This window comes from Vespa velutina, chromosome 2 (genome assembly GCF_912470025.1).
Source record: "Vespa velutina chromosome 2, iVesVel2.1, whole genome shotgun sequence".
NCBI lineage: Eukaryota > Metazoa > Arthropoda > Insecta > Hymenoptera > Vespidae > Vespa > Vespa velutina.
In genome coordinates, this window is record NC_062189.1 from 10,245,336 (window position 1) to 10,269,898 (window position 24,563).

At 24.4% G+C, this 24,563-nt stretch overlaps 2 protein-coding genes and 1 pseudogene across 2 annotated transcripts; 2 read left to right on the plus strand and 1 right to left on the minus strand.

Annotated features, from left to right (window-relative positions):
* Nucleotides 1–241: 241 nt before the first annotated feature.
* LOC124947047 lies at nucleotides 242–13,441 on the plus strand (annotated as a pseudogene).
* A 42-nt stretch (nucleotides 13,442–13,483) lies between these two features.
* LOC124947053 (piggyBac transposable element-derived protein 4-like) lies at nucleotides 13,484–14,834 on the minus strand. The gene is made up of 5 exons (XM_047488660.1): nucleotides 14,770–14,834; nucleotides 14,659–14,681; nucleotides 13,926–14,568; nucleotides 13,586–13,863; nucleotides 13,484–13,530 (listed from the first exon to the last, which is right to left on the minus strand). Exons 1-5 carry the CDS (start codon nucleotides 14,832–14,834, stop codon nucleotides 13,484–13,486), a joined length of 1,056 nt encoding a protein of 351 aa, XP_047344616.1.
* Nucleotides 14,835–21,758: 6,924 nt separating this feature from the next.
* LOC124957708 (myb-like protein D) lies at nucleotides 21,759–24,063 on the plus strand (the record flags this gene model as incomplete). Its single annotated transcript, XM_047514892.1, has 4 exons — nucleotides 21,759–21,863; nucleotides 22,929–23,043; nucleotides 23,457–23,643; nucleotides 23,946–24,063. Coding segments are annotated over 4 exons (525 nt in total), but the record flags the coding sequence as incomplete, so codon positions are not given.
* Nucleotides 24,064–24,563: the final 500 nt, after the last annotated feature.

Here is a 24,563-nt window from a genome sequence, read left to right on the forward strand (position 1 = left end):
AATAATGATAATAAAGATTATAACGATAATAACGATAGTAACAATTATAAATGTAATAGCAGATATAATGATTATAACGACTATAAAAATAATAACGATAAGTACAAGTATAACAGTAATAACGATTATAACGATAATATCGATAATAACGATGGTAAGAGAAGTAATGATAAAACGACAATAACGATTATATCGATAATAAAGAAAATGATGATATTAAAGACAATAATAAAATAATAATAATAATAATAATATAAATAATAATAATAATAATAATAATAATAGTAATAATAAATGTAACAATAATAATAATAATAAAGGTAATGAAGATAATAACGAAAATAACGATAAAAGAGACAATAGCAATAATAACGATGATAATAAAAATAATAATAATAATAATAATAATAACAATAATAATATAAATAATAACGATAATGACGATAATATTAAAAATAAAAATAATAATAATAATAATAATAATAACGATAATGTCCGTAATAAAGATAATAACGATAATAACGATAACAATGATAAGAATAATAATTATGATGTTAATATCAATAAAAACGATTACAACAATAACAATTAAAAAGTTGATAATAAGAATAATAACGATAATAACGACAATAACATTATTAACTATAATAAATTCAATAAGGGTAATAACGATAATAACGATAATAACTTTATTAACGATTACAACGATAATAATGATAACAACAATAACAACGGTAATAACTATTATAATGATACTTATAATAATAATAATAACGATAATAACAATTATAATGATAATAACGATAATAAAAATAATAACAATAATAATTGAAATAACGATAATAACGATAATATAGGTAATAACGCTAACAACGATAATAAAGATAATAACGATTATAACGATAATAACTATAATAACGAAAATAATAATAATAATAATAACGATAAAATCGATAATAAGTTTAATATCGATAATAATAATAATATCATCGATAAAAACGCTAATAAGAGTAATAGTATAAGAACGATTGTAACGATAATAAAGATAATAACGTTAACATCGATAATAACGATAATAACAATATTAACGACAATAACGATAATTAGGATAGAAATTGTAATAATAACGAAAATAACGATAATAACAGTAATAATGATTATAAAAATAATAACAATAATAACTAAAATAATGATAATAACGATAATAAACGTAATAACAATAACAACGATAATAACTATAATAACGATAATAGTAATAATAATAATTATAACGGTAATTACCATAATAACGATTATAACGATAATAACGTTGATAATGATAATAACGATTATAACGATAATGACGATGAAAACGATTACGGCGATGATAACAATAATATCGATAATAACGGTAATAACGATAACAACGATAACAACGATCATAACGATAATTACTATTATAACGTTAATAACGATATTAAATATTATAACGATAATGACGATAATAACGATAATAACGATAATAACTATAATAACGATAAATTCGATAATGACAATAATAATTATAATGACGTTAATTACGGTAATAACGATAATAACAATATTGACGATAATAACGATAATGACAATAATAATAAAAATAATAACTATAATTACGATAATGACGATAATAACGGTAATAACGATAACAACGATAATAGCGAAAATAATTATGATAACGATAACCATAATAACGATAATAAAACTATCAACGAAAATAACAATAATAACGATAATAACGATAATGACGATATTAATGATAATAAATGTAATAACAATAATAACAATAATAATAACGATAATAACAATAAAAACGAAAATAACAATAATATAGATAATAACGAAAATGTAGATAATAACTAAAATAACGGTAATTATGAAAATAACGGTAATAATGTTACTAAAGATTATAACGATAATATCGATAACAACCAAAATAATGACATTAACGATAATAACGATAATAACGATAATAACAATAATAATAAAAATAATAAAGACAATAAAGATAGTTACGTTAATAACGTTGATAACGATAATAACGATAACAAACGATAATAATTATAGTTATAACGATTACAACAATAATAACTACTAAACGATAATAACGACCATAACGATAATAACGATAATAACGGAATTAACTTTAATAAAGATTATGACGATAATAAAGGTAATAAAGATATTAACGATAATAAAAATTATAATGATAATAACGATAATGACGATAATAACGATTGTAACGATAACAACGATAATATCGGTTATAACGCTAATAGCAATTACAAGTTAATAACGAAAATATCGATAGTAGCACTAATAACTATAATACCGACAATAAAGGTAATAATATTAATAATAATAATAATACAGATAATAACGATAGTAACGATAATAACGAATAAAACAACAATAACGATAATATCTATAATAATATTAAAATCGATCGTAACGATAATAATGAAATAACGATAATAACAATATTAGCGATACTAATGATAATGGCGATAATAATAATAATAATTACGACATTGGCGGTAATAGCGGTAATTACTATAAAAACGGTAATAACGTTTATAACGATAATAACAGTATGAAAGTGATATAATGATAACGATAATAACGATTATATCGATTATAACGATAATAACGATAATAACGATAATAACAATAATAACGATATTAACGATAATAACGATAATAACGATAAAAACTGTTTTCTCGATAATAACGATTATTACGATAATAACTGTAATAACGATAATAACGACAATAACGATAAGTGCGATTATAACGATTATAACGATAATAAGGATAATAACGATAAGAATAAAAATAATATTAATAAAAATAATAATTAAAATAATAATAATAATAAATACGATTATAACAATAATAGCGTTAATAATGATATTAACGATAATAACGGATATAACGATGATAACGATAATAAATTGAATAACGATTATTACGATAATAACTATTATATCTTTAATGAAGATTATAACTATAATAACGATAATAACTATAATAACAATAATAAGAATAATAAAGGTAATAACAATAATAATGATAATAAGGATTATAACGATAATAAAGATAATAACGTTCATGACGATAAAAATTATTATAACGATATTAACTTCAATAGCGAAAATAACTATAATAACGATTAAAACGATAATAACGATCATAACGGTAATAACGATAATAACGGTAATAAATTTAATAACGATTATAAAAATTATAACGATAACAATAATAATAATAGAAACGATAATAACAACATTAACGATAATAACGATAACGACGATAATAATAGTAATAATAGCGATAATAACGATAATAACGTTAATAGCGATAATAGCGATAATAAATTTAATAACAATTATAACTATGATAACGATAATAACGATAATAATGACGATAAAAACAATATTAACGATAATAACGATAATGACGATCATAACGATAATAACGATATCAACGATTGTAACAATAATGACGATTATAAGGATAATAAAGGTAATAACGATAATAACGATAATATCGATTTCATCTATAGAAACGATAATAACGTTAATGACTATAATAACGAATATACAAATTATAAAGATATTAACGATAATAATGGTAATAATGATAGTCACGATAATAGCAATAATAACGATAATAACGATAATTACGATAATAACTATTGTAAAGATAATGACGATAATAACGACAATGTCGATTATAATTATAATAAAGATAATAACGATAATGACTATAATAACGAACATAACAATAATAACGATAATAATGATAATAATAATTGTATCGATAGTAACGATAATAAAGATAGTAACTGTGATAAATTTGATAGCGATTACAACGATAATAAAGATAATAACCAAAATTACGATAATAATGATAATAACAATAATAACGATAATAACGATAATAATAAAAATAATAATTATTTCAAATGTAATAATAATAATAATAATAATAATAGTAATAGAAATAATAATAATAATTATAATAATAATATTGATAATGATGATAATAACATTTATAACGATAATAACGATAATAACAATAATAGAGGTAATAACGATGATAACGACAATGATAATAACGATTATATTAGTAATAACGAAAGTATCGTTAATAACGATAATAAGAGTAATAAAGACAATTACGATGATAATGATAAAAAAGATAAAAACTATTGTAATAATAATATCGATTATAATGTGAATTATATTAATTATAATAATGTTAACAATAATAGTAATGATAATAACGATAATAACGCTAATAACTTTAATAACGATAATTACGGTTATAGCGATAATAACGGTAATAACGATAATAACGATGATAAATCAACGAAATAAAAGATATTTCAAATTATCGTATTTCGATGATACGCGTATATGAACGAAAAGACGTAATTACGATATGGAACAAAGTCGAAAACTTCGATTCCAATAAATATAGTTGTTTGATCTTGTAAAATGCAATGTTCTGAAACGACTGGTAACATTTTTCAATTTGTGGTGCACGTACTTTCGAAGATATTACAATTTCTCACTTCTCGTATAGTACAATTCGTGTATGTCAATTACATTTTTGGACATATTTCATGTTAAGACACGTATTTACACACAATAAAAACGTTAAATTCTTTTTATATTCTTTATTCTGCGTTGACAGATTACAAAATCAAAGAAATTAAAAGAGATTTCAAATTATCGTATTTCGATGATACGCGTATTTGAACGAAAAGTTGTAAATACGATATGAAACAAAGTTAAAAACTTCGATTCCAATAAAAATAAAAGTTTGATCTTATGAAATGCAATGTTCTGAATCGAATGGTAACATTTTTCAAACTGTGGTACAAGTATTTTCGTTGATTTTACGATTTGTCGCTTCTCTTATAGCGAAATTCGAATATGCCGATTACATTTTTCAACAAATTTCATGTTAAAACATGTATTTACACATAGTAAAAACGTTAAGTTCTTCTTAACTTCTTAATTCTGCGTTGATAGAACATAAAAAAAAAGAAATTAATAGAGATTTCAAATTTTCGTATATCGATGAAACGCGTATATGAACGGAAAATCGTATATACGAAATGAAACAATGTTAAAAACATCGATTCCAAAAAAAATAGTAGTTTTTATCTGATGAAATGCTATGTTCTGAATCGGCTGTTAACATTTTTCAAATTGTGGAACAGGTATAGTAGTAGATATTACGATTTTTCACTTCAGGTATTTCGAAATTCGCATATGTCGAATACATTTTGGACATATTTCATGATAAATATGTATTTACACATTGTAAAAACGTTAAGTTCTTGCTATATTCTTAATTCTGCTTCAATAGAAAATAAAAACGATCAAATTAGAAGAAATTTCAAATAGTCGTATTCCGATGATACGCTTATATGAAAGAAAAATCGTAAGTAAGATATGAAAAAATGTTAAGAACTTCGATTCCAATAAGAATAGTAGATTTTATATTATGAAATGAAGTGTTCTGAATCGACTTGTAAAATTTTTCACACTGGTACAAGTATCTTAGTATATATTACGATTTTTTACTTCTCTTATAGCGAAATTCGCATAAGTCTATTACACTTTTCGACAATCTTCATATTTAAACACGTATTTACAAATAGTAAAAATGTTAAATTCTTGTTATACTCTTAATACTGCGTCGATAGAACATAAAAACAATGAAATTAAAGAAGATTTCAAATTTTCGTATTAGGAGTATACACGTATAGGAACGAAATATCTTATATACGATATGAAACAATTTTAAAGACATCTATTCCAATAAAAGTAATAGTTAGATCTGATGATATGCAGTGTTCTAAATTGATTGGAATCATTTTTCAAACTATAGTACAATTAATTTCGTAGATATAACGATATCTCTCTTCTCGTGTAGAGAAATTAGCATATTTCGATCACATTTTTGACTTATTGCATGTTAAAACACGTATTTACACTTAGTAAAAACGTTAAAATCTTGTTATACTCTTAATTCTGCGTCGTTAGGACATATAAACACTGAAATTAAAAGAGATTTCAAATTTTAGTATAACGATGAAACGCGTATATGAACGAAAATTCGTATGTAAGAAATGAAACAATGTTAAGAACTTCGATTCCAACAAAAATAATAGTTTGGTCTCATGAAATGCAGTGTTCTGAAACGACTGGTAACATTTTTAAAACTGTGGTACAAGCATTTTCATAGATATTATGGTTTCTCACTTCTCCAAACTGTGATACAACTATTTTCGAAGATATTACAAATTTTCACTTCTTCTATAGCCCAATTCGCATATGTCGATTACATTTTTCGACAAAATGCATGTTAAAAAATGTATTTGCACATAGTAAGAACGTTAAATTCGTGTTATATTCTTAATTATGTTTCGATGGAACATAAAAACAATGGAATTAAAAGAGATTTCAAATTTTCGTATTTCGATGATACGCGTATATGAAAGGAAAATCGTATACCCAAAATGAAACAATGTTAAAAACATCGATTCCAACAAAAATAGAAGTGTTGATCATATGAAATGCAGTGTTCTGAATCGACTAGTAACACTTTTCAAAATGTGATACAACTATTTTCGTAGATATTGATACCTTTCACTTCTCGTATAGAGAAATTCGCATTTGTCGATTACATTTTTCGACAATCTTCATATTAAAACAAGTATTTACACATTGTAAAAACGTTAAATTCTTATTATATTCTTAATTCAGCGTCAATAGAATATAAACACTATGAAGTTAAAAGAGATTTCATAATTTCATATTTCGATGATACGCGTACATGAACGGAAAATCGTATATACGATATGAAACAATGTTAAAAACTATGATTCCAAAAAAAATAGTAGTTTTTATCTGATGAAATGCTGTGTTCCGAATCGGCTGGTAACATTTTTCAAACTGTGGAGCAGGTATTGTAGTAGATATTACGATTTTTCACTTCACGTATTTCGAAATTCGCATATGTCGATTACATTTTTGGACATATTTCATGATAAATATGTATTTACACATTGTAAAAACGTTAAATTCTTGCTATATTCTTAACTCTGCTTTAATAGAAAATAAAAACGATCAAATTAAAAGAAATTTCAAATAGTCGTATTCCGATGATACGCGTATATGAAAGAAAAATCGTAAGTAAGAAATGAAACAATGTTAAGTATTCGATTCCAATAAAAATAGTAGTGTTGATCTTATGAAATGCAGTGTTCTGAATCGACTGGTAACACTTTTCAAAATGTGATACAACTATTTTCATAGATTTTTCGATTCTTCACTTCTCGTATAGCGAAATTCATATATGTCGATTACATTTTTCGACAAATTTCATGTTAAAACACGTATTTACACATGGTAAAAACGTTAAATTCTTGTTATATTCTTAATTCTGCGTCGACAGAACATGAAATCAACGAAATGGAAAGAGATTTCTAATTTTCGTATTTCGACGATACGCGTATATGAGCGAAGAATCGTATATACGAAACGAAACAATGTTAAAACCTTCGATTCCAATGAAAAAGTTTGTATGGTCTTTAGAAATGCAATGTTTTGAATCGATTAGTAATATTTCCCAAACTATGGTACCAGAATTTTCGAAGGTTTGAAAATTTTTATCTTCTCATATACAGAAATTTGTATGTGTCGATTACATTTCTCGACAATTTTCGTGATAAATCGCGCAATTTTCAAATAATAAAAACGTTATATTCTTATTATATTCTTTATTCTATGTCGATAGAATTTAATAGAGTCTTCAACTTTAATATACTGACGATACGCGTACATGAGCGAAAAATAGTATATACTATATGAAACAATGTTAGAAACTTCAATTCCCAAAAAAAGTTAGTTTGATCTTATAAAATGCAATGTTCTGAATCGATTGGTAACATATTTCAAACTGTGGTACAAGTATTTTCGCAGATTTTACTATTTTGATCTTCTCAGACAGCGAAATTCGCATGTGTCAATTACACTTTTCGACAATATTCAAGTTAAAAAGCGTTTTCACACCAAGAAAAAACGTTATATTCTTGTTATATTCTTTATTCTGCGTTGACAGAATATAAAATTAATGAAATTGATTGAGATCTCAACTTCTCGTATTTGGAAGATACGCTTATATAGACGAAAAATCATATACACTAAATGAAACAATGTTAAAAACTCCGATTCAAAAATAAAAGGTTGTTTCATCTTCTGAAATGCAATGTTCTGTATCGATTGGTAACATTTCCCAAACTATGGTAAAATTTTTTTCAAAGATTTGATAATTTTTATCTATTCAAATACAGAAATAAGCAAGAGTCGATTACATTTTTCGACAATTTTCAAGATAAAACGCGTATTTACAATTAGCGGAAACGTTATATTCTTGTTATATTCTTTGTTCTGTGTCGATAGATTATAGAATGAGTGAAATTAATAGAGTTTTCAACTTTTCGTATTTCGGCGATGTGCGTATATGAGCGGAAAGTAATATACACTATATGAAACAATGTTAGAAACTTCAATTCCCAAAAAAAGTTAGTTCGATCTTATGAAATGCATTACTCTGAAACAATTGGTAACATTTTTCAAACAGTGGTACAAGTATTTTCGAAGATTTTACTATTATTATCTTCCCGTACAGCGAAATTCGCATTTGTCTATTACATTTTTTGACAATTTTCATGTTAAAACGCGTATTTACACGTAATAAAAACGTTATATTCTTGTTATATTCTTTATTCTGTGTCGGTAAGATAAAAAATCAATGAAATTTACTGAGATTTCAACTTTTCGTATTTCGACGAAACGTTTATAAGAACGAAAAATCGTATATACGAGAGGAAACGATGTTAAAATCTGCGATTCCAATGAAAATAGATGTTTGATCATATTAAATGCATTATTCTGAAACTATTGTTGACATTTTGCATTCTATGGTACAAGTAATTTCGAAGATTTGATATTTTTTAACTGCTCATATATCGAAATTCGTATGTGTCGATTACATTTTTCGAAAAATTGCATGTTAAAACACGTAATTACATCTAGTATAAACGTTATAATCTTGTTATATTCTTTATTCTGCGTCGATAGTATATAAAATCAATGAAATTGCTTGAGGTTTCAAGTTTTCGTATTTCGACGATACGTGTATATGAACGCAAAATTGTATATAAGATACGAAACAAAGTTTAGAACTTCGATTCCAATGAAAATAGTTGTTTGATCTTATCAAAAGCATTATTCTGAAACAATTGGTTACATTTTCCAAATTGAGGTACAAGTACTTTCGAAGATTCTACGATTAATATCTTCTCATATAGCGAAATTCGCATGTGTCGATTACATTTTTCAGCAATATTCATGTTAGAACACGTATTAACGTATGGTAAAATCTATATATTCTTGTTATATTCTTTTTTCTGCGTCGATGTATTATAATATCAATGAATATAATAGACATTTTAACTTTTCATATTTCTTCGATGCGCGTATATGAACAAAAAATCGTATATACAATATGGCACAATGTTAAAGACTTCGATTCCAATAAAATAATAAAATTAGTAAATCGATCTTATGGAATGTTATGTTCTGAATCGATTGGTAACATTTTCCAAAATATGGTGAAAGTATTTTCGAAGCTTTTACGATTTTTAACAAATCATACAGCGAAATTCGGGTGTGTCTACTACACTTTTCGACACTTTTCATGTTAGGACACGTATTTACGCATAATGAAAACGTTGTATTCTTGTTATTTTCTTTATTCTGCGTTGATGGAATATAAATTCAATGAAATTAATAGAGATTTCAACATTTCATATTTCGTCGATGTGCGTGTATATTCTAAAATCATATGTACGATATAAATCAATGTTAAAAACATCGATTCCATTAAGAATATTAGTTTCATCTAACGAAATGCAGTGTTCTGAATTGATTAGTAACATTTTCCAAACTGTGGTAGAAATATTTTCGAAGTTTCTACAATTTTCAATTTCTCATATAGCGATATTCGAATGTATGATGAAATTATTCGACAATTTTCATGTTAGAACTCATATTAAAATTTTGTAAAAACGTTGTATTCTTGTCATAGTCTTTACTCTGCATCGATAGGATCTAAAATCAGTTAAATTAATAGATATTTCAACTTTTCGTATTTCGTCGATACGCGTATATGAACGAAAAATCGTATTTACGATATAAAACGATGATAAAGACTTCGATTCCAATATTATTGTAACTAGATATGATGAAATTCGATGTTCTGAATCGATCGGTAACATTCTCCAAACTGTAGTACAAGTATTTTCGAAGATTTTAATTTTTTGACTCTTCATGTAGCAAAATTCGCATGTTTCGATTAAATTTTTCGACAATTTTCGTGTTATTAAACGTATTTATTGATAGTAAAACATTATACTGATGTTATATACTTTATACTGCGTACATGGTATATAAAATCTATAAAATTAATACAGACTTCAACTTTTCGTATTTCGACGATAAGCGTATATGAACGAAAAATCATATACACTATATCAATTAATGGTAAAAACTTCGAGTCCATCAAAATAATGGTTTGATCTTATGAACTAACTTGTTCTGAATCGTTTGGTAACATTCCTTAAACTGTGGTAAAAGTATCTTCGAAGATTTTACGTTTTTTCATTTCGTGTAGGGACATTCGCATGTTCGAATACATTTTTCGAAAATTCTCATGTTAAAGCACGTATTTAGACGTAATAAAAACTTTTTATACTTGTTATATACGTTATTCTGCGTCCATATAATTTAAAATCAATGAAACTATCTGAGATTTAAAATTTTCATGTTTCGTCGATATGCGTGTATGAACGAAAAATTGTATACACATTATGAAATAATGTTAAAATCTTCTTTTCCAATAGAAAAAGTAGTTTGATCTTTTGAATTGCAATATTCTCGATTGGTAACATTATACAAACTGTGGTACAAGTATTTTCGAAAATTTTACGATTTCTACTATTCATGTAGCGATATTCGCATGTTTTGATTACATTTTTTAAAAATTTTCATGTTTAAGCACGTATTTACACATAGTAAAAACGTTTTATTCATGTTATATACTTTATTCAGCGTCCATAGAATTTAAAATCTATAAAAATAATAGATATTTCAACTTTTCGTATTTCGTCGATACGCGTATATCAACGAAAAATTGCTTACTCCATATGAAATAATGTTAAAAACTTCGATTCCGATAGAAAAAGGAGTTCGATCTTTTAAAATGCAATTTTCTGAATCGATTGGTAACATATTCCAAACTGTGGTACAAATATTTTGGAAAACTTTACGATTTCTACTATTCATGTAGCGATATTCGCATGTTTCAATTACATTTTTCAAAAATTTTCATGTTAAAGCACGTATGTACACTTAGTAAATACGTTATATTGTTGTTATATTCTTTATTCTGCGTCGATAGTATATAAAATCAGATCTTATGAAATGCAGTGTTCTGAATCGTTTGGTAACACTCTCCAAATTGTGGTACAAGTATTTTGGAAGATTCTAAGATTTTCTCTTATCATGTATAGAAATTCGCATGTTTCGATTACATTTTCCGACAACTTTCTTATTAAAAAACATAGTTACACATAGTATAATCGATATATTCTTGTTATGTACTTTACTGTGCGTGGATTGGGTATATAATCGGTGAAATTAATAGAGATTTCAACTTTTTGTATTTCGACGATACGCGTATAAGAACGAAAAATCGTATATACGATATACCACAATACTTATACCACAGTTTGGAAAATGCTACCAAACGATTCAGTATACTGCATTTCACAAGATCAAACTACTATTTTTATTTGAATCGAAGTATTTAACATTATACCTTACCATATATATTACTTTTTGTTCATATACGCGTATCGTCGAAATACGAAAAGTTGAAATCTCTATTAATTTCACAGATTATATGTTCTATTGACGCTGGATAAAGAAAATTTCAGAAATTTAATATGTTTACTCTGAGTTATTATGTATTTTAACATAAAAATTGTCGAATAATGTGTCCGAAACATGCGAATTTCGCTACATAAATAAAAAATCGTATAATCTTTGAAAATTCTTGTACAACAGTTTGGAAAATGTTACAAGTCGATTCAATACACTCAATTTCCTAAGATCAAGCTACTACTTTTATTGAAATCGAGATTTTTAACATTTTTTCATATTCTGTATGCGATTTTTCGTTCATATGCGCGTATCGTCGAAATACGATAAGTTGAAATCTCTACCTATTTCATAGATTTTATATTCTATCGACACAGAATAAAAAATATAACAAGAATATAACGTTTTTACTATGAGTAAATAACAGTTTTAACATGAGAATAATCGAATAACGTGAGCGGAACATGCGATTTTCAGTAGAAGAGAAGTAAAAATTGTAAGATATTCGAAAATACTTGTACCACCATTTGGAAAATATTACCAATCGTTTCAACACACTGCATTTCCTGAGATCACACCAATATTTTTATAGGAATCGAGGTTTCTAACATTATTTCATATGGTATGTACGATTTTTCGTTCATTTACGCGTATCGTCGAACTACGAAATGTTGAAATCTCTATTAATTTCATGTATTTTATATTCTATCGACGCAGAATAAAGAATATAACAAGAATATAACGTTTTTACTATTAGTAAGTACGTGTTTTTACATTAAAGTTGTCGAATAATGTAATCAGAACATGTGATTTTCATTACAGGAACGTAAAAATCGTAAAATTTACGAAAATACTTGTACCACAATTTGGAAAATGATTCCCATCGATTCAACAATGTTCATTCCCTAAGATCAAACTTCTACCTTTATTGGAATCGAGGTTTTTAACTTTTTTTTATATCGTACATACGATTTTTCATTCTTATACACGTATCGTTCAAATAAGAAAAGTTGAAATGTCTATTAATTTCATAGATTTTATATTCTATTGACGCAGATTAATGAATATAACAAGAATATAAATATATATTACTCATATAACTACGAGTGAATAAGAGTTTTAACATGAAAATTATTGAATAATGTTATCGAAATGTGAGATTTTCGCTACAAGAATAGTGAAAATCGTAAATTCTTTGATAATACTTGTATCACGGTTTGGAAATTGTCACCAATCGATTCAGCACACTACATTTCCTAAGATCAAACTACTTTTATGTGAATCGAGATTTTTAACAGGTTGAATGCCACGGTGATCACTTGTTATCGGCACTTATCTTGGCTGTGACGTCATGGTGGCCACCGGTGACCACCGTGCCAAGATTAAAAAAAAAGTAAAAAATTTAGACAAATGACAATACTTACGATTTTTTATTATTATCATCGTTGATGTAGTGGTGAGCAGAAATGAATGCAGTATAGAACATCTGAAAATAGTTTTATTTATACATGTGATATAGTTTTATTATGCGCGTACGTTACGTTGTGTCGTATTGAAACATTCTAAACAAAGAAAGTATGAACCAGCACAGTCTTTGCTATTTGTCACGAATTTTTTGCTACAGTTTTTTGCAATTATTCTCCCTAACTTCTTAGAATTTTTTTGGTAACAAATTTTGCAAAATCTTCGCACCGTTGGAGTTTTTCCTGGCATTGCTTTTAATTCATGTCGTGGTTTTCTCAGCAAGCTTTCACGTGGAGACATGGATACTTCAGCATCATTATTACGACATTTTGTTGAATATAATGCAACTTTATTTCTGAATTCAGAAATTTGAATATCTTATCTTATTACCTGTTTGAATAATATCATTGAATTTACATACATGTATTCAATAACAGTTTTATTGTTAATTTTCTATTCCATTTTAAAGTTTTGCGTAGTGGTAAATTATAAGCTATTATTTGGTCTGATAAATCGACTGATGATTTTCCTAGATTATATTCTACAACCATTTTTTGTTTTTCACACGAATAGAATTTCTTATGTACAGTAGTCTTTTCTGCCGAATGTTTAGTTGAAAGCATCATTACGTCTCTCTTATCTTTCCATTTTAATATTGTTATTCTGGATTTATTTTCGCGAGCAATGAGTCCTCCACGTTTTAATTTTTTAGATACTAGTTCTACTGAATTTCCACGTCGATTTTTCCGTGGTGTACCAATTAAATGTATATTCTTTGCTATTAACTTTTCTGCCAGATCAACACTTATATACAAGTTGTCTATATAGACATTATGCCCTTTACCCAATATATCTTTGCAAAGAGACATTACAATCTCGGACGATACTGTTTCTGGTGTTTTATCTCTATTTTTTACTTTTTCCGAGTATACTTGAAAAGAATAAGTATATCCTGCACCACAACATAATTTAAAAATTTTATCGATATATCGATGCCGTTTCTTCAGTTTCAAATATTGTCGAAATATTATGTGGCCTTGGATGGGGATCAAAGTTTCGTCTACGCATTATATTTCATCTAGATTGTAGTATTTTTTAAAACTTTTGTTTAATATGTCAATAATGTGAATAATGTTGGATAATCAATTACTAGGATCGTTTTCTTCATTGTTACTAAAATGAATGAACCGTAAAATTAATTCAAATCAATTTCACGGCATCACTGTACTTGGAAATGTCTGGTGAGATTCTTCATTTCTACTTCAATACAGGTAAATTTTGGGTAATCGCACTAATCCCATCCATAAAATGAAGCCAAAAAATCATTTTATTTCATTCGGATTTGTTTTAATCCATCTATGAAGACGACGTGATCGCTATTCTGATACTATTTTCGCAGCATATTTATTTGTTTGGTTTGAAATTATTTCAAATATTTCATTCGAAACAAAAAGACAATAAAAACTATACGGTTCAGTAAATGAAAAAATTTCAAAATGATATGTATTGATTCCCGATGAAATATAAAATATAATCTTTGGTTGATTACACGAAGGTATATGCTAATTTATACCACATACCTTTTCTCTTATATTATTTTCGTAATTACTACCGTCATCTTCAAATTCGCATTCACTATATGATTCAATTCGACAGCGACGTACTGAATATGGTATTATCATATCAGACAAACTGCTCGAGGAACTTTCCTTATTATTATTAGACAACACTTGGCATCGTTTGGAAGGATTTGGTAAAAATATATCATCAGTTGAATTGCTTGACGCAGAATCTTCATTTGAAATCATAACTTTATGGACCAACTAAAAAATTAAATAGGAGATAAACAATGCAAAAATTTTTGTAGTATACAAAAGTATAATAGAGGTTCTTACATGATTGTTTAACACTGTAGAAAATAATAAAATCGTGACACTATTACTCAACTAAGCGAAGAAGAAATATGAGATAATTGACGACGGAACGAAATCGTACTCGGGGGCCACGGGGGCCATCAGTGATCCTACCGCAATTAACATGCCAAATATGTTTATACGGTGTAACATATCTATTACAGATAATATTTCAACATTATATGTATCGCTAAATAGAAAATTCATCGTGGCGCTACAGAAAATCCCGGTTATATCGGCGTAGCATTCAACATGTTAATAATAACAATAATAATAATAATAATAAAAACAATAATAATAATAGTAAAAAAAATAACGAAAATAGTAATACTGATAGTAACAAAAATAATAGCAATAATAAGAATAGAAATAATAACAATAATAACAATAAAGTAACAACATAATAACAATAATATTAACAATTATAATAACAAATAATAATAACAATAATAGTATTAATAATAATAGTAATAATAATAGTAATAATAATAATAATAACGATAATAAAAACTATAATAATAACATTAACAATAACACTAATAATAACAATAATAATAACAATTATAACAACAATAATAATAGCAATGATAATAAAGATGATGACTATGATAACGATAATAACGATAATAAGGATAATAATAATATAGATAATAACGATAATAACGATGAGATAGGTAATAACGATAACAACGAAAATAAGGATAACAACCATAATATCGATAAAAAAGACAATAACTATAATATTGTTAATAATAACATTAAAAACGGTAGTAACGATTATAACGGATATAATAATAATAATAATAACGAATATAGCAATATTATCAGTAATAAAGATAATGACGATAATAATAATAAACAAGAGGGTAATAATGAGATTAAAAATAATTCATATAATAATGACAATAACGGCTATAACGTTAATAACCGTAATAATGATAATATCGAAAATAACGATAATAACGATAATAACGTGAACGATATTAACAGTAATACTGTAAATAACGATAATAAAGATAATGCCGTTAATAACGATAGTAAGAATAATAATAATAATAACTATAAGAAGGGTAATAAAGTTAATAACAATTATAACGATAATAATAATAATATTAATAATAACGATAATAACAATATTAACGGTAATAACGTTAATGACGGTAATAGTAATAGTTATAAAGGTAATAATGATAAAAACGGTAATCATCGTAATAATGCTAATGACGATAATAGCGATTATAACGATAATAATTATAATAAAGTTATTAACGATTGTAACGTAATTAATGATAATAATAAGGATGGTAACAATAATAACGATAATAACGATAATGTCGATAATAATTATAATAATAATAACGATAATAATGATTATAACGGTGATAACCATAATAACGATAACTACGATTATAAAAATAATAACGATAATAACGATAATAAATGTAATACCGATAATAACGAAAATAACGAAAATAAATATAATATCGATAATAACGATTATAACGATAATAATAATAATAATAATATCGGTAATTGCAATATTATAGATATTGAAAATGAGGACGATAATAATTATAACAATAACGCTAATATATATAATAACTATAATAACGATAATAATGATAATAGCATTTATAACGTAAATAAAAATTTTAACGATAATAACGATAATAACGATAATAATGAGAATGACGATAATAACGTTAATAACGATATTAATGATAATGACGATAATAACGATAACAACGTTAATACGATAATAACAGTAGTGACGATAATTATAATAATAATAACGATAATAAAGATAATAACCATAATTCTAAAATAACGACAAGAACGGTTATAAAGATACTAAAAATATTAACAGTAATAATAATAACACCGATAAAAACGATAATAACGATAAAAGCGGATATAACGATAATAACGTTAATCACGATAATAACGTTAATACTGATAATACTGATAATAATATTAATGACAACGATAATGACGGTAATAACGATAACAAAAGCATTAAAGATAATAACGATAAAAACGATAATAACGAAAACGATGGTAACGATTACAAAGATAATGCAGGTAATAAAGATAATAACGATGGTACAGATAATAACGAAAATTACGATAATAACGGCAATGATTTTAATAACGATTATAAAGATAATAACGATCATAACTATAATAACGATAAGAGCTGTTATAACAATAATAACGGTAATAACGATAATAGAGATAATGGCGATAATAAAGAAAATAAAGATAATATCGGTAATAACTATATTAACGATAACGATAATAACGATTATATAGGTAATAAAAATAATTAAGAAAATAATGATGATAAAGATAATAACGTTCATGACGTTAATAACGGTAATAGTGATAATAATATTAATAATAATATTATCGATAATGACGATAATATCTATAATAACGATCTGAACGAATATATTATTAATATCAATAATAATGATAATATTAATAATAACATCGCTAATAATGATAAAAACGACAATAGCGTTAATAACGGTAATAAATATAACAGCGATAATAAAGATAATAACTGTAACGATAATAACGGTAATAACGATAACATCAATTTTTATGATTACAACGATATTAGCGATAATAATAAGAATAATAACATCATTAATAACGATAGTATTGATAATTATTAAAATAACGGCAATAACGATTATAAAGATAATAACGAAAATAACGATAATAACGATTACATCGTAAATTGCGTAAATAATGATTATAACGATTATAAAGCCAATAACGACTAGTACGATTATAACGATAATAACGATAATAACGATAAAAACTATAATCTCGATAATAACGACTATTACGATAATAACTATAATAACGATAATAACGTTAGTATCCTTAATAACAACGATAAGAACGATAATATCGATAATTGCGATAAAACGATGAAAACGATAATAACATTAATAACGTTAATTACTACAATAACGATAATTACGATAAGACCGATAACAGCGTCAATAAAGTTAGTAACAATAATGACGAACAATACGATAACGATAATAACGATAGTAAGAATAATAACGATAATATACATAATAACGATCATTTCGGTAATAATGATAATAAAGATTATAACGATTATAACGATAATAAAGGTTATATCGGTAGTAGCGGAAATAATGATTTTAAAGATTATAAAGATAACAAAGACAAGTTCGATAATAACGATTATGAAGATAAAAACGATATTAACGATAATATCGGAAATAGCGATGAGATCGATTCAATCAATAAGAATGATAACAACGATAGTAATAATAATTATAACGTTAAAAAAGATAGCAACAATAACAGCGATAATAACTATAAAAAAGATGATAAGAATAATAACGATAATACAGATAATAACAATAATAACGTTAATAACTGTAATAACGAATATAACGATAACAAAGATAATAAAGATAATGACTATAATAACGATAATAACGATTATAACGTGAGTAAATAATAATAATAATAACGATCATAACAATAATAGCTATAATAACGATAATTACGTCAATAATTAAAATAATAACGATAATAACGGTAAAAATAATAATAAAAGTAATAACGAAAATTACAAATATAACGGTAATAACTATAATAATGTTAACAACGATAATGACGGTAATGAAGTTTATAACGGTTATAGCGGTAGTGACGATAATAACGAAAATAACGACAAAAGTAATAAGGACTCTAAGGGAAATAAAGATAATAACGATAATAAGTATAATAGCGATAATAACAATTTTAACTATAATCACGATTTTAACAATAATAGCGATAATAATGAAATTAACGATAATAATAAGAATAATAATAGTAATAATAATAATAATAATAATAATTATTATTATTATAATATTAGTTGTAGTAATGATAATAATAATAATAAAGATAAGGACGATAATTACAAAATAACGATAATAAAAATAATAATGATAATAAAAATTATAACGATAATGAAAATGATAACGATTATAACGATAATAACGATGATAATGATAATGACATTTATAGCGGTAATAACGTTAATAATGTTAATAACGATAATAAAGGAAATAAAGATAATAGTGATAATAATATTAATAACAACAATAATAACGATAATAAAGATAATAATAATTATAATGACGATAATAACGATAAAACGATAAAAATGATAATAAAAATTATAACGAAAATAAGTAAAATAACGATAGAAACGATAATAACGATAATAACCATAGTAACAAAAATAATTATAATAACGGTAATAAAGAATATAACGATAATAATTACAATATTAATAACAATACTAACGATAATAACAATATTAACGATAATAACGATAATGACGATAATAACAATAATAATAACGGTGATAACGATAACGATAATAACGACATCAAAGATAGTAAAAATAATGAAGTTTATAACAATGATAACAATAAAAGTGATAATAACGATAATACCATAATAAACATATTAACGATAATATGGAAATTAACCACAATAACGATAATGACGATAGTAACGATAATAACTGCAATACCGATAATAACGATTTTAACGACAGTAATAATAATAATAATAACGATAATAACAATATTATCGATTATGACGATAATGACGATAGTAACAATAATAATAACGATAATAACGATAATAACAATAAAAACGATAATAATGATAATAACGCATATAACGATGATAATAATAATAATAATAATAACGATAATAACTACATTTAATATAATAATGATAATGACGAAAATAACTATTATAACGCTAATAATTATAATAACGATAATAACCATGACAACGATAAAAACGATAAATACGATAATAACGATAATAACGATAATAACGAATATAACGATAATTAAGTCAATGACGATGATAAGGGTAATAACGAAAATAACGATAATAGCGATAATAACGATTATAACGATAATAAAGATAATGATAATAATGATAATAACAATATTAACGATCACAATGATAGTAACGATTATAACGATAATGACTTTTAAAAGGACAATAACGATAATTATGGTGACAAAAATAACGATAATAACGAAAATAAATATTATAGCGATGATAACGATAATAACGATAATAACGAAAACACGTTAATAACGGTAATAATGATAATAAATATTATAACGATAGTAGCGGAAATACGTTTATAACGGAGATAGCGGTAATAACGATTATGACGTTAATAACGATAATAAACATAAGTACGATTGTAACGATAATAACGGTAAGAACGATAGAAATGATAATAACGATTATGACAACAATAATAACGAAAAAATCTATATTAACGATAATAACGATAATCATAACAATAACAACGATAATAGCGATAATAACGACAAAAGAGGAAATTACGATTATAACGATAATTACGATAATAGCGTTAATAACAATAATAACCATGAAAACGAAATTAACGATATCGATAATAACGTTAATAAGATAATAATAAATATAATATTAATAACGATAATAACGATATTAATGATAATAACTAAAATAACGATAATAATAGTTATAACGATTATAACGATAATAACGATAATAACTATAATTCTAATAATAACAACGAAAATAAATATAATAAAGATAAGATCGATCATAAAGTTAATAGCTGTAATAACGATAATAACGATTTTAAAGTTAAAAAAGATAATAATAATAATTATAGCGATTATAACTATGATACAGATAATAACGATATCAACGATAATTTCTATAAAACGATAATATGGATAGTAACGATAATAACGATAATAACAATAATAACGGTAATAACTTTAATGACGAGTATAACGATAATAACGATAATAACTAAAATAACGATAATTATATTTATAACGATTATAACGATAATAACGATAATAACTATAATTCTAATAATAACAACGAAAATAAATATAATAAAGATAAGATCGATCATAAAGTTAATAGCTGTAATAACGATAATAACGATTATAACGTTAAATAAGATAATAATAATAATTATAGCGATAATAACTATGATAGAGATAATAACGATATCAACGATAATTTCTATAATAACGATAATAAGGGTAGTAACGATAGTCACGATAATAACAATACTAACGGTAATAACATTAATGACGAGTATAATTATAATAACGATAATAACTATAATAACGATGAAAACGATTATTTCGTCAGTATTAATAATAATAATAACTATAATAACAATGTTAATGATAATAACGATGATGACGATAATAATAATAATAATCACGATATTTACGATAAAAACGATAATAATGATAATAAAAATAATAACTATAATAACTATAATAACGATAATGACGATAATATCGAAAACAACTGTAATAATAATAATAATAATAATAAAAATAATAATATTAATTATAATAGTAGTGATAGTATTATTAATAATAATTATTATAATAATAAGAATAATGACGATGATAACGATTATAACGATTACAAACATAATAGCGATAATAAAGATGTTAACGTTAACGATAATAACGATTATAAAAGTAATAACGGAAAAAACGATAATAAAGATATTAAAGAAAATAACGGCAAAACCATTAATAACGATTATAAAGATAATAAAAAAATAACAATAATAACAATAGTAATAACGATAAGATCGGTAATAAAAATAATAACGTCAATAACGATAATAACGGTAATAACGATAATAACAATATCAATAACGATAACATCGACAATAAAGATAATAACGATAGTAATAATAATAACAACGATAATAGAGATAATAATGATAATAACGATAGTAACGGTAATAATGATAATAAAGACTATAAAGATAATAACAATAGTAACAATTATAAATGTAATAGCAGAAATAATGATAATAACGATTAAAAAATAATAACGATAAGTACAAGTATAATGGTAATAACGATTATAACGATAATATCGATATTAACGATAATATGAGAAGTAATGATAAAACGATAATAACGATTATAACGATAATAACGATAATAAAAATAATAACGATAACCACAGTTATGATAATAATAATAATTATGATAATAACGATAATATCGATAATAACGATTATAACGATAACAACAATAATAACGATAATGACGGTAAGGACGTATATAACTATAATAACGTTTATAACAATAAGAAGGATGATACCGATAAATACGATAATAAAGATAATAGCGATAATAACAATAATAACGGAAATAACGATAAAAACGATAAGAATAATAATTACAACGTTATTATCGATGATAACTATAACAACGATAACAATTATAAATTGATAATAAGAATAATAATGATAACAACGACAATAACGTTATTAACGGAAATAAAGCAAATAAGGATAATAAAGATAATATACGATAATAATACAAATAACGGTTATAACGATAATAACGATAGTAACTATAATAACTATAATAACAGTAATAACGATTATAACGACAATAATAATAATAATAATAATAATAACGATAATAACAACGTTAACGATAATAACGATAATGAGGAAAATAATAGTAATAATAACGAAAATAACGATAATATCAGTAATAATGATAATACAAATAATAAAAATAGTAACTAAAATAACGATAATAACGATAATAAATCTAATAACGTTAACAACGATAATAACGATAATGACGATTATAACGATAATAATGATAATAACGAAATTTGCAATAATAATAACGATAAAACGACAATAAGAGTTATATGGATAATAATAACAATATCAACGATAAAAACGCAAATAACAGTAATAGCGATAAGAACGATTGTATCGATAATAAAGATAATAACGTTAACAAGGATAATGACGATAATAACAATGTTAACGATAATAACGATAATTAGGATAGGAATTGTAATTATAACGAAAATAACGATAATAAGAGTAATAATGATTATAAAAATAATAACAATAATAACTAAAATAACGATAATAACGGTAATAAAGATAATAACTATAACAACGATAATAACGATTATAACGATAATAATGGTAAAAATGAAAATAACAATAATAACAACGATAAAAACGATAATAACTATAATAAAGATAATAGTAATAATAATAATAATAACGAATATAATGGTAATTACCAAAATAACGATTACAACGATAATAACATTGATAATGATAATAACGATTATAACGATAATGACGATGATAAAGATTACGGCGATGCTAACGGTAACATCGATAATAACGGTAATAACGGTAACAATGATAACAACGATTATAACGATAATTACTATTATAACGTTAATAACGATATTAAATATTACAACGATAATAGCGATAATAACTAAAATAACGATAATAAAAATAAAAATAAGATAAACAATAATAATTATTATAACGAAAAAAGATAATAACGGTAATAAGGAAAGTAACAATGATAACGATAATAACGATGATAATAAATAATAATAATACTATCGGTAATAACTATAATAACAATGATAACGATAATAACAATAATAACAATTATAATAATAATAACGTTAATAACGATAATATCTATAATAGAGATAATAACGATAATGATAATAATAACGATAATAACGTTAATTTCGGTAATAACGATAACAAGGATAATAACTATAAAATTGATAATAAGGATAATAACTATAATAACGATAAGAACAGCAATAACGTAATTAACGATAATAAAGATAATAACGATAATAACGATAATAACGGTAATAATGATAATAAATAAAAACGATAAAAACTAAAATATCGATAATAACGATAATATCTACAAAAACGATAATAAGAGTTATAACGATAATAATAATAATAATTATAACGAATACAACAATATAAACGATAATTACACTAATGACGATAATAATAATAATAATAACGATAATATCGATAATAACGATAATGACGACAATAACGACATTAATAATAATAAGAATAATAACTAAAATTATAATACTAATGATAGTAGTAATATAAATAATAATAAAACTTAAAATAATAAAATCAATAATGATAATAATAACGATTACAGCGATAACAACGATAATAGCGATACTAATAATAATAAAG